Source organism: Betta splendens, chromosome 9 (genome assembly GCF_900634795.4).
Source record: "Betta splendens chromosome 9, fBetSpl5.4, whole genome shotgun sequence".
Classification (NCBI taxonomy): domain Eukaryota; kingdom Metazoa; phylum Chordata; class Actinopteri; order Anabantiformes; family Osphronemidae; genus Betta; species Betta splendens.
Window position 1 is genome coordinate 6,281,035 of NC_040889.2, and position 13,924 is coordinate 6,294,958.

The 13,924-nt window shown below is 46.3% G+C and overlaps 2 protein-coding genes across 2 annotated transcripts; one reads left to right on the plus strand and one right to left on the minus strand.

The window, feature by feature from the left end:
* The first annotated feature begins 885 nt into the window (after positions 1 to 885).
* Positions 886 to 7,834, plus strand: atxn10 (ataxin 10). The gene is made up of 11 exons (XM_029162497.3): positions 886 to 1,057; positions 1,566 to 1,757; positions 1,966 to 2,051; positions 2,153 to 2,249; positions 2,400 to 2,564; positions 2,692 to 2,772; positions 2,887 to 3,043; positions 3,135 to 3,252; positions 3,482 to 3,666; positions 4,900 to 4,963; positions 5,536 to 7,834. The coding sequence occupies exons 1-11, from the start codon at positions 927 to 929 to the stop codon at positions 5,718 to 5,720; spliced, it is 1,461 nt and encodes a 486-aa protein (XP_029018330.1). The 5' UTR covers positions 886 to 926; the 3' UTR covers positions 5,721 to 7,834.
* Positions 7,835 to 8,381: 547 nt separating this feature from the next.
* Positions 8,382 to 13,609, minus strand: wnt7ba (wingless-type MMTV integration site family, member 7Ba). Its single transcript, XM_029162498.3, has 4 exons — positions 13,097 to 13,609; positions 11,939 to 12,165; positions 9,948 to 10,219; positions 8,382 to 9,163 (listed from the first exon to the last, which is right to left on the minus strand). The coding sequence occupies exons 1-4, from the start codon at positions 13,177 to 13,179 to the stop codon at positions 8,684 to 8,686; spliced, it is 1,062 nt and encodes a 353-aa protein (XP_029018331.1). The 5' UTR covers positions 13,180 to 13,609; the 3' UTR covers positions 8,382 to 8,683.
* Between the last annotated feature and the right edge of the window lie 315 nt (positions 13,610 to 13,924).

Consider the following 13,924-nt stretch of genomic DNA (forward strand, 5'->3'; position numbering starts at 1 on the left):
TACTGTGGGTTTTGTCGAAATATGGTGGACTTTAATAAAATATTGGTAACCACTTGGCTGAAAGACACTCTCAAACACCTCTTTTTACATTCATTCTGGTCAGAATAGTTTGATCAACTGTATTTAGCCGAAGATTTAGCAAAGATTATAATGTCTCATGCTTCTTATATTAAGTTTGGTGTTTTTTTTTAGATCCAGCACATTTTTGTAATGTGACTGGATGTGTCCATATTGGAGCTCAGTGGGCCCCTGAGGAGAGACATGCAGCATAAAAGCCATGCCACACCTCCTGAAGGGGCACAATCTCCTCCCTGAGTGACACACAAAGCAACCGCAAACTATGCAGCCTTGTCATTTATTGTAATTTTGTGTCTCTTTATGGCCATAATGTCTGTCTTTGATGACACTTTGTATCCCTTTGTCTTGGTTTAGCTTCTCTGTTGTGTCTCCTTTTACATCTCCCTGTAGATGTTTTGTGCCCTTTTGTAGTTTAATGTGTTTTCTGTGGTTTTGTTTCTGGATTATATTTCTTAGGGAAAGCTAGGCCTTCCCAGACCCAATTTGACCTTGGTTAAATGATGTAGCCTTTGCTTACAGCTGAACCTGGTTTATGAAAATGTACCTAAATTAATTCCTTTCCTTTTAATAATTGAGAATGTTAATCAGAAGAACACGAAATATTAGATCCTGATACTTTAGACCTCAGCGTTGTAATATATATAAGCGTCATCACATGCGGATGTTAGTTTCAGATTATAATGGTAACATATCTGCTGGGAGGCACATGTCTCTCCGGGCTCCTGCTACAATGATAACTGTGTGAAAACAGCAGCACATGCTATAGCCCCACCTTCGCTCTGAAACTGGACCAATAGCGTGTTAGATTCGCACCCGGAAGTCCCGCCCACACGCATGAAACACGAAACATGGCAGCTCCCACCAACAGCAACTTGGACATCTCGGCGTCTATTGCCGGCATTTTGGATGAAAAACACTGCCTCGATCATTTGCGGGTTTTAAAAAGCTTTAGTGCTGCCTTACGGGAAAACGAGTACAGGTTAGAACAAAGCCATTCATAGTTTTTTTGGTTGGGAACGGAGGGTGTTAGCTACTCGCAGAAGCTAGACTGATCAGTGCGCAGAATGACCGTTATCGTGTTTACTGCTATCCGTATCAGTTTTTTATTTAGCCAAGCTAAATGTTTGTGAATTTATTAAATCAACTAGTTCAACATGTCTTTACAACTTCTTTACTGACTTAGTTTTATTCGTCGACGCTGGTCCAGGAGAACAGACTCAAGCTGTACAGGGCACCATTATAAAAGAATAAAGAGATTGTTTTTCCCTTGCTACCCTCTGCTTTTTTGGCCCTGACAGGGAGAATAAGTGTTTATACATATTATAAAATCGGCCATTTTAGGAACATTAAATAAAAGCATTTAATAGTCATCTAAACCCCGCCATTGTACTTGTTTCTTTTTACAGTATTTTCATTTTTACTTTCGGGATTGACACTGAATGAAATTTGCTGCTATGTCTTTCTTTCCTGGTTCTTTCTGTTCGAAGGGATGCTGTTGAGGCAGAGGCCTTCTCCAGTCTCATTAAGGTCGTGTCCAGACTCAGTGATGAACTTCAGGCTGCCACCAAAGGCAATGACGACCAGCAGATTTACGCCTTACAGCTCCAACTAACTGCTGAGTGTTTCAGGGCTCAGAGGAACGCCTGTGTTCAAAGTACACGCAACCAGTGTCTACTCAGGTACTGATTCATGAGATGGTAGGAAAAAATAAGGAAATATCAGACATTCACTTTCTATGGCAAGATAAAAAGTTATTCAAGATGAATAGGTTTACTTAAATTAACAGGATAACATGGAAAACAGTTCTTAAGAATGTCTAATGTGTCTTTCTCGTAAGTTGCAGTATTGTGATTTTTACTGTCTTCATCTTTTGTGACCTTTACTTAGGGAACTTGGTTTCATCGATGTATCCCTTAATCTTTTGAGCTTCCTACAGACCACAGATTTGGAGAGCAGAGATGGAATCATTGAACGTATGCACCCCAAATTTTGGTCATTTGATTCCTATTAAAATTATTTTAAAAGCAGCTTTTTAAAAACTGATTTTTTCATTTAAGTATATCTTGTTGTCCAGCTCTGCGCTGTGGGATTCAGTTCCTTGGAAATGTATCTGTGGGAAACCAAATGTGTAAAGATGACATTTGGCAGCTCAGTTTCCCAGATCTTCTCCTGTAAGTTTTTCTTTAACTGTAACAGTAATGATTCTAGACAACTTACCTTTTAACTCTCATACATATCATCAGGCACATGCTGCTGTTTGTAGTTAATAAAAAAAACACAAGTTAAGCCTTTTTACTCCTATTGTTTTCTTGTGTGAACAGGCAGCTACTAAGTGTTGATGATGAAAAGTTGGTGAACTACAGCTCTATGGTGCTCCACACATGTCTGGATGAAAGCAAAGTGGAAAAGCTGTCTGAGCCACAGAACATCCAGCTTGCACTCAAGGTGATGGAGCTGTGCAGGACCCAACCTGATTTGGACTGGACGTAAGTGTGTGTTTGAATATTGAAGTTGTGACATGGTGTCTTTGTATGGATAGAGATTTGTATGTATGTATGATGTACAGGGAATTTGCATCATACATGAGCTGTTGGTAAACCTGTTGTTTTGCAGGGTTCTCATTGCTACCCAGCATTTTCTCAAGTGTTCAAATCTGGTGGAGAAAATGTACTCAGGCATGTCTCATCATGAAAGGTACTTTACTTTTACTGTAATCACTGACAGATCCACACAAATCCCCCCAAAGTTAGATGTGTAATTCTCAAATACTTTGAATGTGTGGTTTAGATGCTTTTGTGTGTTTTTCAGAGTCACTTTGTTAGAGCTGCTTTTTGCACAGCTCAAGGAGGAGGACTTCGAGGAGTGCGGCGTCCCACCCAGCGTGGCTGGTTTCCTGGCCTCCGCCTTCCAGAAAGGCTGCGGGGCTGTGTTAACACTTGCCACTGGTTCTGCATCCAGTGATGAGGTACAGAAAGATCTAGTGACTAAACTACCAAAACTGACTTTCCTTTGCATCTCACATTTCCCTAACACCTGTTGGGTGCAATCCTTCTCAGGTCCTGCAGGAGGCACTCACTGTGATCAGTCTCCTGGATGTGCTGTGTGAGATGACATCAGACCACAAGCAGTTCATGTTCCTACAGGACCATCCTGACCTTCTAGTGACCACTGTTGGTAAATAGAAGAATGTTCACACACCCTTATTGATTGTGTGCGTGCGTGCGTGTACGTGCGTGCGTGTGTGTGTGTGTGTGTGTGTGTGTGTGTGTGTGTGTGTGTGTGTGTGTGTGTGTGTGTGTGTGTGTGTGTGTGTGTGTGTGCGTGTTTATTGAGTCACCTTATTGTAAATATTTTCTGCATCCCGCTGCTTTGTTTGGTTTCACATTTGACATTTTGCCCACAGAGCTGTTGGAGCAGGTTCATGCTATAGGCAAAGCCAGTAAGAACGTTTTCAGTGCTGCACAGAACTTCTCCTCCTTCAGCGGAGAAGGAGACTCGTCCTGCCATTCTCCTGTCATCAGCTTCAAGGCCCATCTCATCAGGCTGATAGGAAACCTCTGTCATGGCAATACCAACAACCAGAACAAGGTTTGTATTGAATGAAGAGCTGGATGAGTGAAATTAATAAGAAACATCTCATAATTAATCATAAAAAATTAAGGAAGTCATTATCAGTTTCTTGGGTGGTTGTTAAAATTGTAGTCTCTTAAAGTTGATTGTTCGTCTTTCAATTCCTTCTCTCATCTGGATACGGATCTTTGGCCTCTTAGTGTTGATTGAGGACCCTTCAAAGGCGAGGAATGAGGAGAGTGAGAGGTCTGGACGGCCTCCTCTCAATTTTTTTTTTGTGAGAGCCGCCTTATTGTGCAGCCTTATCTAACCACACGATCCCTCCAGTGCAAGTGTGCATTACGGCTAATGGAGCGCGAGGCCATGTGTGAGTCTAGGATGGAGCATTTCCTCCCTCACTCGCTCCAGCGATTATTTATTTATTTTTATCAAGTTGTCGTCATCTGTCACCATCACGCAATAACATAAAGCACGGGTGGATAATGAAGTGTACAGGGAGGGGTCGGCCTCTGTCTGTGGCATGGTATATACTCAGCCCCAGTTAATAGAAACAGATTGGTGGAATGCTTGTGGGATGGCCACCCTCAGTTGGCCCCTCTGTAATATTTATGGATGCTGATCTGTGGTCTGTCGGTGGTCAGAAATCACCCGATATCTGCTTTCACTAAGATCCCTTCCAGTAAACCAAATGTCATTTTGTTCACCTTCGGGAGAGATGGTAATTTAAGATGTGCATGCTAAGCGCTGAACCGTGTCCCAGACTAAAATCCGGGTCCTTGTGCTTGTTATTCATCTGTTTATGGGTTCGAGCAGATTGTCAGCGTTTTCCACTTTGAGACAATCATTCAGAAAGTGGGAAACACAGACCTGGGTGCTTGCGCTTTGTGATGTCCCAAAGCTCATACCTGTACATTTGGAGGGTAACCACCAAGGCAACAGAAAGCAAAGACAACAGTTAAGCCTATAGAATCAGACACATGACACAGACCAGATCACCCTGCTGTGACCGCTGCAGAACAAACACAGCCACGTTGTTCTGTTTGCCTGAATGCGAGGCTCTGCGAAGGAAGCAAGACATTGTGGCTCAATGCATTTGAACCTCTGCTTTTCCCTTTAATGCTCAACCAAAAGCTACAAGGCACTCATATCCCTTCAAAACATTTAGAAAGCAAAGATTGTGATTTCGCTACAAATTATTTTTTTTTAAATAAATACAGAGGTTTCATTAATCTAGTTATTTCTTCTCCTTAGGTGAGAGAACTTGAAGGAATCCCTCTCATCTTGGACAGCTGCAACATAGACAGCAACAACCCATGTATCCTTTGTTAAGAGAAGAGATTGACGTTTGCAGAGGTTTCGAGAGACACAGTGTACACTGGACAGGCCAGCAGTCCGTCAGACGGAGACAGAGCTATTCACAGTTAACCAGTGTGTGTCCATAATTCAGACTCAGGGCTCTGATGATGATGTTGATAATGATAATGTAAAGTAAGGGTTCTGAGGCGCTCTGAACGCTCGGAATTGACCAGGTTCGGGCTGAGTGTGAGCACATGGTGTATCCTGTAGTGTAAACTTCACAAGCACGTCAGTTCAAGGACTCATATTGGTTTGTATTTGATTGAGCTTGTCTGCTTTATAGTATTTCAGTGGTCACTCTGTGTCTGTACATTAAGTGGAGGGCTCACAGTGTTCCCACTGTGGCTTGGAACAAATAGATGACGTTGACCAGCAGACCTGGAACTAAACTGAGCTTCTCACTGTCCTTTTTGAGTCGTGCATCCTTAGAGCAGACTCTAAACTCACAGAGTCGCCCCGTGGTTCAGAATGCAGAGACCCCAGGCGTGTGTTTGCACTCTTCTGTTGCCGTCCTTCACTGCGCGCCTCCAGTCATCAGCCAGTGGGCCGTCTTCGCCATCAGGAACCTCCTGGAACGCAACGCGCCCAACCAGGAGCTGGTGGCAGCCCTGGAGCGCCGCGGCGCCGCAGACTACTCCGCTCTCAGGGAGCTGGGGTTCCTGGTGGAGGAGCGGGACGGAAGCCTGCTGCTCAAACCTGTGAGGAAGGACCCCTAGACACAGTGGAGAGGCCGCCGGGAGAAAGGACGTCCTCAACCCAGGTTTTAATGCAGAGTCAGTGACACGTATGTTCTTGCTTGGTACGGGTGAACAAGCACTCAAACTGGGCTCCAAGCCTCATTAATGTAACCTAATATTTAAGCTTCTTCTGCAGCTGAGTGACCCGTCCGTTATCAAACAGATCAGTTCTGTGCCTGTAGTTGTCCACTGCTGATAGATTTTGCAGTAAGATGCTTTTAAATTAGATTTTTTTTAGTCAAAAGTATGTGTAGCCCTTCTAGACTCTGGGAAATGAGGCGCCTGGGAGTGGCAAGCACACGCTGCTACCTTTAGTCAAGGCTGATGCTTTGTTGTTGAACCCGAAGACAAAGCGCACCGCGGCGTCTGGGCTTTCCACTCTTCAGACCCTGATGTGACCAGCAGGGGTTGGGGGTTTTAATCCCAGGCCCTTAGTGACTTCTCTAGTAACTGTGAAACGGAGAATGAACAAAACATGATGTAATCAACCCCCTCACTGCCTCGTCTAATTAAATGGTGTCTTTGCCACAGGGACAAAGACTTTCTTTTTTCTTTGCGTTTACTCGTGTGTTCAAAGTAACTGCTTATAGAAAGCGAGACAGTGAAAATGCAATATAAAACTGATGCTATGCATGTTTTGTCATATATGTCAAATAATGCACCTTGTGAGCTTGTCACTGCAATAGTTCCTGATAGGGAAGCGGCGACGAGCTGTTTACTCAAGTTTTTTCATCTTACCTCATCTTCTCTTTCTGTCTATTACTGAAACTGCTAAAGATAAATAAGGCATGAGGGCTCAGCATCATATTCATTACCTTTTAAAGTCATAACAGTAATATTTAAGCTCAACATTAGACTCTGTTTTCAACAGAGCCAGTTACAGTATATTTAACTTCTATTAGATTCCATACATGTGTATTAGTGAGTCCCGTGCTTCCTGCTTTGCTGTACTGGAGCTGTGATTGTGTGAATGTGTGTACGTCTTCGGTTTGCGGGTGACAGCGGTTGCGTCGGGCGAACAGCATCCGCCCAGTGGAATCAGACCAGAAGCACTAGTCTGCAGAATGACATCCCTCCCGTGCTCCTCCTGCGTCCAGATAAGCTGAGCGGTCCTGACACCTCAACAATGCAGCGCTTTGCGGGCCTGCCCACACCCCGCTCCGCCCTGTTTGCTCTGCTCCCCTGAATTTTAATGACAAAATGTATTGAAACAATCGTCCGGGTCTCGCCGCTCAATCCGCCGGCATAGTGGAGGGAGCTTACGTGGTTCCGGTCGCCCAGGATTGCAGACGGCTAACAAAACAGCTGTTACTCGCGCTCGGATGGCCAACTGCAATGCTTTTCAGTCCCACAGGAAAGAGGCTGTGTGAGTCAGCCGGGCTGAATGAGGTGGCATGGCCACGGCTGTCTTTTCACCCCGTACATGTCATCACCAGTCAGTCAAGGCCAGAAGTTGTGTGAAGCCCTCTATAGGCTTCCATTAATATGTATATGTATATACATTGTGCCTTATGGTTGACTTGTCTTCGTCAGGGTCTAAAATGCTTAATCCATGTTTAGGTAAAAATGTTTGTTTAAAAGCTAATGAAGAAATGTGTGACAGATCATTTTGCGATGATTTTAGCAAGGCCAATAAAGAACAGTGCGATACAAAACTCAAGGCTTTTTTTTTTTAAAAGAATGCTTACATTTTATTGGTAAAATAAAAAAGTACAATGATGCAGACTTCTACTTCAGCCACACGACAAATGATAAAAGTCACGTTTGTTGTATTTTAAATTAAAACTCTGCTTGTAGAAAAGGATGAGTAGTTACAGAAAGAAGAAATCCGCATGGTCGGTTGCTGAAACCAGAAGAGAATGTTCTTCTATTTGTGATTGTGATGATGGACGATCTGAGCTACTTCGATAGAACACGGAGCGTATACAATTGGAATAATTTATAGCTTTACAGTTGGAATATACTGGCGTTATAAAACACTTGTAAATAGTGACTTTATGACATAAAGTGCCATCTTCCTCATACAAAAATATACTCTTCATATTTGTTTGTAAGTTATATAAATCCTAAATAAACATTTCTGTATACATTAACGGGTGCTGTCCAAAAATACCTCTGAGGCCTTTGATCCTCTCGTGCCCCCCGTCGGTGTGGTTGGTGGCGTATGTTATCCACCCATGCAGGCCTAAACCACGCTGCAAGGACTTGTGTAAGCACAGGCCCATGGGAACGATGTGTCTGAACCTGAATGCACTTCTGTGGAATTCCAGTGAGGCTCAGACGTTGCGAGTCCTCCAAACAAACCGGACAATGAGCACACTTGGGATGGAAAGCGTGTTTCGAACGGACAGAGTTGAATGCTTGAAATAGCCCCGGAGTGTTTTCTGCCCCTGCTGGGGCAACTGTGTGAGTGATACAACAGCATGGCACCCAAAATAAAGATGTCCCACGTGAAATGAATGAAGATAAATAGATAATCAACAACCACCAATAATAGAAGAGAACGTGTGGAGCTAAGGGTTTATCTGTTTAGTGGCGGTAAATGTGTTCCCACACTGAGGTTCACTGCCAACTTTAAATGGATCAGTAGCACGATTAACAACTGGATTTCCTCTCCATCCTATAAGAGTTTGAAAGATGTTTTTAGATAAATAGTTTGGTTTTATTTTCAGTGTTCAAACAGGATACAGTGTGAGCATACAGTTAAACGGATTACACTGACATTGTTCACTCTTCCAGTCGTCTTTTTATTTCAGTCCAGGTTAGTCACCGTGCTCTTCCGTTTCCTTCTTATATAAAAAGGTCCAGCAACGGCCCCTGTTGCTTTTAAGGTCTGTATATTTAAGGATTCCAAATAGTTCATGTCAAACTGTGCAAAATGTTGAATAAATACCTCCAAGTCTTTCAAACTTGGCCTCTCGTACCTTCCACCCTGTCCGTCCCTACTTGCAGGTGAACACCTCTGACCTCTCGCTGCAGGTGTTGCACTTGACGAAGCAGCACCAGTGGAACTTGCAGTTGCACTGGCGGACGCGCGTGTAGTGGCGCGTGTCGAAGCCCCGGCCGCAGCACATGGCGCCGCAGCCGCCGGCGTGCGCCGAGGTGCCGTTGCACGCCCTGCCCCGCGTCCCCGTGCTGCCCGTGGCCGTGTCCTCCTCGCAGTAGTTGGGCGAGCGCTCCAGGTAGACCAGCTCCGTGTCCGCGGGCTTCTGGTACCCGCGGGCCTCCTTGACGCGCAGGAACGACGGCTGGCGGAGCCGCGAGGCCCGCACCGGCTCCACTTGGACCGCGTTGCCGTAGCGATCCTTCAGCAGGTGGCCGATCTCCCTGAACGTGGGCAGGGTGATCCAGCAGGTCTTGGTGGTGCACGAGCCGGACACGCCGTGACACTTGCACTCCAGCTTCATCCTCTCCTCTAGGATCTGACCACACAGACAGAGCAGAAATCAGCCCAGTGCGAGTTCAAGAGCTTAAAACCATTAGTTGAGTTTGAAGCAGTCGCCCTCCAGGCGTCTGTCTTTTGGTTTGTACAGGCTCTCCAGCTTTCAGCACACCGACCAACCTCGTGCCAACTTTACGTCCAAAACCTGGGGAAAATAACTCCCCCAACCCCAAAACGCTAGTCTCTCATTAGCTTTACCTTTCTTCAGACCACATGATATGGCGACAGCCCAAGAGAACTGACCAGAGCTGTGAACCACGTACGTATAGAATTACATTACATTGCGGTTTCCGGCCAGATTTACATCCAAATACCATGTGAATATTTTGAGCTGACGCGTGATTGTTTGCCCCGTGTCTAAAAGGTCGATGGTGCTCCACTAGATAACACTGACGCTTTTGGCTCAGCTCCCTCCGTAATTAAGGCGTCTGGGTAATGCATTGGTCACGAGTGTCTGTGCCGGAGCGTGGTTTTTGGTGCTCGCATCAAGAAGGAAAGTGAGATACTTGCAATAATATCCTCCAGCCTCACTTCGTAATTCACTGTACGGTTCATGCTTTCAGTCAGTGAATGGACTGTGGAGCTGTGGCTCAGCTCCATTTGGCATTGGTGGGTTTGTCATATACACATTAGCACAGAAGGACCCTGGAGGACACTGGAGAGCTTTGTTTAATTATAACAAACTTACTTTATTTCTAGGCTAATCAGAAAGTCATTCAAAGCCATGAATAACAGTGTAACTGCTCAGACTGGACTTATGTTACCTTCCTTCCTGCCTCATTGTTGTGCAGGTTCATCAGCCGCCGGGCGTTCTTCTTGATCTCACGGGCGTCCACGAAGCGCCGCGAGAACTCCACGCCGTACTTGACGTCGGCCGAACAGCCTCCCCACTTCCAGCCCTCTTCCCGGTCGTGGTAGCCCTGCTTGTCGCGGTCGCAGCCGCACTGGCTCAGGTTCCCCTGGCTGCAGGCCGACGTCACAGCGTGGGCGACGCCGGCCGCGGTGATGGCGTACGTGAACGCGGCCTCCCTGCTGCCTGAGGAGAATAGAGAGGAATCTCAATTAAGCTGGGCTGGAGTGCACTGCTCAGCTCAGGAAGTGAGGGGAGTCTCAGCTTTGGCCTCCTCCCTTTGCAGGTCCTTAATAAAAATAAAGCTTTGAACTCAGTGTTGCCAAATTGGTGGACGAGCATCAGTATGGTAACTCCTTTCAGCTTTATCCCATCAGGGGTCGCAACAGCAAATGATACGCATGCTTGGTTTTTGATAAGTTTCTACGCTGGAGACAAACCCTCTCTGTGGGGATTTGAACCTATGACCTGGGTATCAGGAGCTCAATGCGCTAACCACTGCACCAAGAAACTACTGAGTTTGAGGAAAACAAGTGACATCTACTGGTTGACTAGAGGAGATCTTTGTGGATCCACTCCGTCAGTTGCTGCATCCTAGTGTTTTTCATCAATGGAACTTCCCACGCAGCTTAAGTGTCCTGGTGTGTCTGCTTCAAATGCTCCACAGCCAGCGATGCCGCTGCGTTGCATGTTGAAACAATCTGCGGCCGAGCCTCTTGACTCAGTGTGCCCGTTCCCGAGCTTTCGCGTGTCACCGTTCGAGCAGCTACGTAAACACATTCGTATTTATGGTGTGCGAGGGGGAAGTGAATTCATTGGCACTGCGATTTGTAACGAGATACTTTCCCCTCTCCAATCAGCGAGGCCGAGCTTTGGTTCTTGGTTCCTCTCAACATCCCTGGAGTATTCATGCGTGGCGTCGCTGGTAGAGGCGATTCTAGTGGCTCCCGTCCAACCCGACAAGCTGGTTTGCAGAAAACACGGGGGCCTGCGGTTCCTAGGGTCCATAACTCATAACAAAGCCAAAACTCCTCTCGTCAGACTAAATCCACGACCCATCCGGGCATCGAGCGCATGCGACCGCCAAGCAGCCATCTCCTCGCGCTGCGATTTGTTTGGACGGCACATGCGAGGTTCCATTGTTGCCATCCAGCTGCTGGAGCTGACTTCAATTAGTGGTTAGACTTGAATGTCTCTGGTCTTTCTCGATGCCTAATGAGTTCATGGGCCCACGGGTCAATCAAATGATGGTACACAAGTGGCTTCAATGAGCATTTTTAGAAATGTGCAACAATGGACCAGAATGAGAGTCTTTCTGTGAAACTATGAGGATTCCTGGAAGTTTTTACATGTTATGCTTTGTTAGCTGCAAACCTCTAGTATTTATATGGATCTAATTAAATCTAGCCTTATAATGCTTTTATTTAGTTAACCGTCTTCGTGGAGGGGACTTGGTCCAAAGTGTCTCTCTGAGCTCGTTTACACACCACAAGAGGAAAGAGACATTTCCTCTGACAAAAGAAATAAAAGGATCCAGACGTCTGTCTGCCTGTCTCCTGTGTAGAAGAAAGTGATTGCTCCCAGAGCTGCTAGATTAAACATGGATCCAAAGCCACAGCTAAACCACAACAAAACATTTCAGACTGAAACACAATTTATACAAGGGGTTCACGTTTGGAGCAAACAGCCTTCTGTGAGAAATAAAAAGGGGAAGAATGTTGACTAAAACCAGAGATGTGTGTTAGTGTCTGTGTTTACGGACGGCCAGTAAATGCTTCGTGAAGATGGCACACCCAGATAGGCTGCGGCCCAGTGACGTCACGCCCATGAGCTACAGGCCCACTCGCCCTGGGGCGTCAGGGACTTTGAAGAGAACCTGACAATCGGACTTTCAAACCGACTGACCTACTCTCAGCTCTTGTCCGAAGACGGTCCTCTCCCCCAGCGCCGAGCAGTTCCACCGGCCGTAGCGGAACTGGTACTGGCACTCGTTGATGCCCAGCTGGGCGCCTTCGCCGATGATGATGATGGCGTCGGGGCGACTCTGACAGAGGGCTCTCTGACGGGGGGCCAGTCCGGGGATCTTGTTGCAGATGATGTTGGCACCCAGAGCGACCACGGAGGACAGTGCCCTGAAGGCAGAGAGCGCGGGAGAGAGTGGTTTTTAATTTTTCATTTTTCAAAGTTCTCTCACCTTAGTTAGAATATACTGAGTCTTAACCCTGACACACATTGTTTTATCTTGCCCTGACAGGATCATGAGCATGAAATCTACCCCATATCATGTGTAACCTATTGGACTTTCATCAGGACATAAACAATATCCACTTCATTTCTCCCATCCGTCCCACCCGCTCTCTTTTTCTCTGTTACTCAAAACATGAACCACCACAGCTATTTTAGGTTTCAGGACCTGCCCTTGTTATGAATGAGAGGCATGTATGGTGCAGCAATCATTCTCTTTGTGGGGGCCCGGGTCTTTTAATGCCATAAGAGCTCATTACATGGGCTTGCTCCCATAAGGCGACCGTGAAGCAGGTCCAGTGTTACTCTTTGTTTCCATAGGCTACTTCCATATTATGGTCGCTGTCTGATGAGGTGCGCCGTTGACAAAGTGGTTCTGGTGAAATGTGTGAATCCACAAGGGCAGGTTATCCCATCAGCTGCATGAACATATTGGCTTCACTTACAAAAGATCTTATTGACTTTTTTTCAGTATTTTAATTAAATGTCACAACTGCTCGTTACTGTTCCTTAAACGAATTTGAAAAAAGAAAAAGACTGAATGAATGGCACAAGTTGGCACCAATTTTTATTGCATTTTAACAGATCTGACTAGCTCTTCTGCCAAACCGAAACCAAAAAAGTCTGCAAATGTGAGTATTCCCTTCATTTAGCAAAATTAAAACCTACCTGTTGTGGATTAAAGCTACTAACACCTGTAAAATGTGTATAATGCTCGCGCGCCAAATTGCGTAATGGATCCTTTTTACGCGTGAGAAATGAAATCTGCGCGCGCCGACTCGTGCCTAGAGTGAGCAGGTGCGTGCATCGTAGACGTACAGGTAGCTACCGCTGGTGAGGATGAGGAAGATCTGCGGGTAGTAGACGGACAGCAGCGCGCTGCGAGACGAGACGATGAGCATGGTTGCGCATTGAACAGACTCCTCAAAAAACAAACCAAAGAAGAAGCGGGGGGTGGGGTGGGGGGCAAGTATATCCTCGCGTGTGGTATCCGAGAGAAAAACCAATGGGGGTCCTCTGGCTTCACCTAGTGCCGGCGTGACTCGCGGCGGCAGCTCCGCGCTCCGCTGTCTTTGCGCCGGGGATGAGAGTCCGCATCACTCGGCCGACGTGCGCTCTGCACCTGGAGCCGGGGGAGGACTGGCCAGGGAGAACCGAGAACGGGGGAGGGAGGGAGGGAGCGGGCCGGCTGATCCGGGTGTCACATTCGAGCCGCGCGCGTCTCAGAAAGTGAGACAGTAGTGGCACTGGAGCGATGAGGGACAGCGGATGAGTCGGCACCCTACGTTCCACCATGTCCCCACCCCCAACACCTCCTGCTCGCTCTCTCTCTCTCCCTCTCTCTTTCTCTCGCTCGCTCTCTAGTAGTTGGACAGTGTTTTTTTTTTTTACAGATGCGTTAAAGATAATTCCCAAATTTTTACATTTTAGAATATGCTTCTTGTCATTGGGGTCATTGGTTTCTAGGATATTAAAATAAAGTTGCAGTACATGTTAATAATTCATTAGATTACATGAAACCATGTTTTCCTGTACTCTTTATTCCTTTAGCTCCTCACATACTGGCTCTAAGTGGGACGGATGTTTGCGGCTGCCTCGCTGATCAGGCAGGTTTTCTAGCTGTATTACCTAAATGACGCCCTCTTG

What these genes read in the sequence shown, in the direction of transcription:
- atxn10 (XM_029162497.3), top strand. Translation starts at nt 927, where the DNA reads ATGGCAGCTCCCACCAACAGCAACTTGGACATCTCGGCGTCTATTGCC. An exon ending in CGCAACCAGTGTCTACTCAG is followed by an intron (nt 1,758 to 1,965) that starts GTACTGATTCAT and finishes ACCTTTACTTAG; the next exon opens with GGAACTTGGTTTCATCGATG. An exon ending in GTTCTGCATCCAGTGATGAG is followed by an intron (nt 3,044 to 3,134) that starts GTACAGAAAGAT and finishes AATCCTTCTCAG; the next exon opens with GTCCTGCAGGAGGCACTCAC.
- wnt7ba (XM_029162498.3), bottom strand. Translation starts at nt 13,179, where the DNA reads ATGCTCATCGTCTCGTCTCGCAGCGCGCTGCTGTCCGTCTACTACCCG. An exon ending in CTCACCAGCGGTAGCTACCT is followed by an intron (nt 12,166 to 13,096) that starts GTACGTCTACGA and finishes CTCTGCCTTCAG; the next exon opens with GGCACTGTCCTCCGTGGTCG. An exon ending in CGGACAAGAGCTGAGAGTAG is followed by an intron (nt 10,220 to 11,938) that starts GTCAGTCGGTTT and finishes TATTCTCCTCAG; the next exon opens with GCAGCAGGGAGGCCGCGTTC.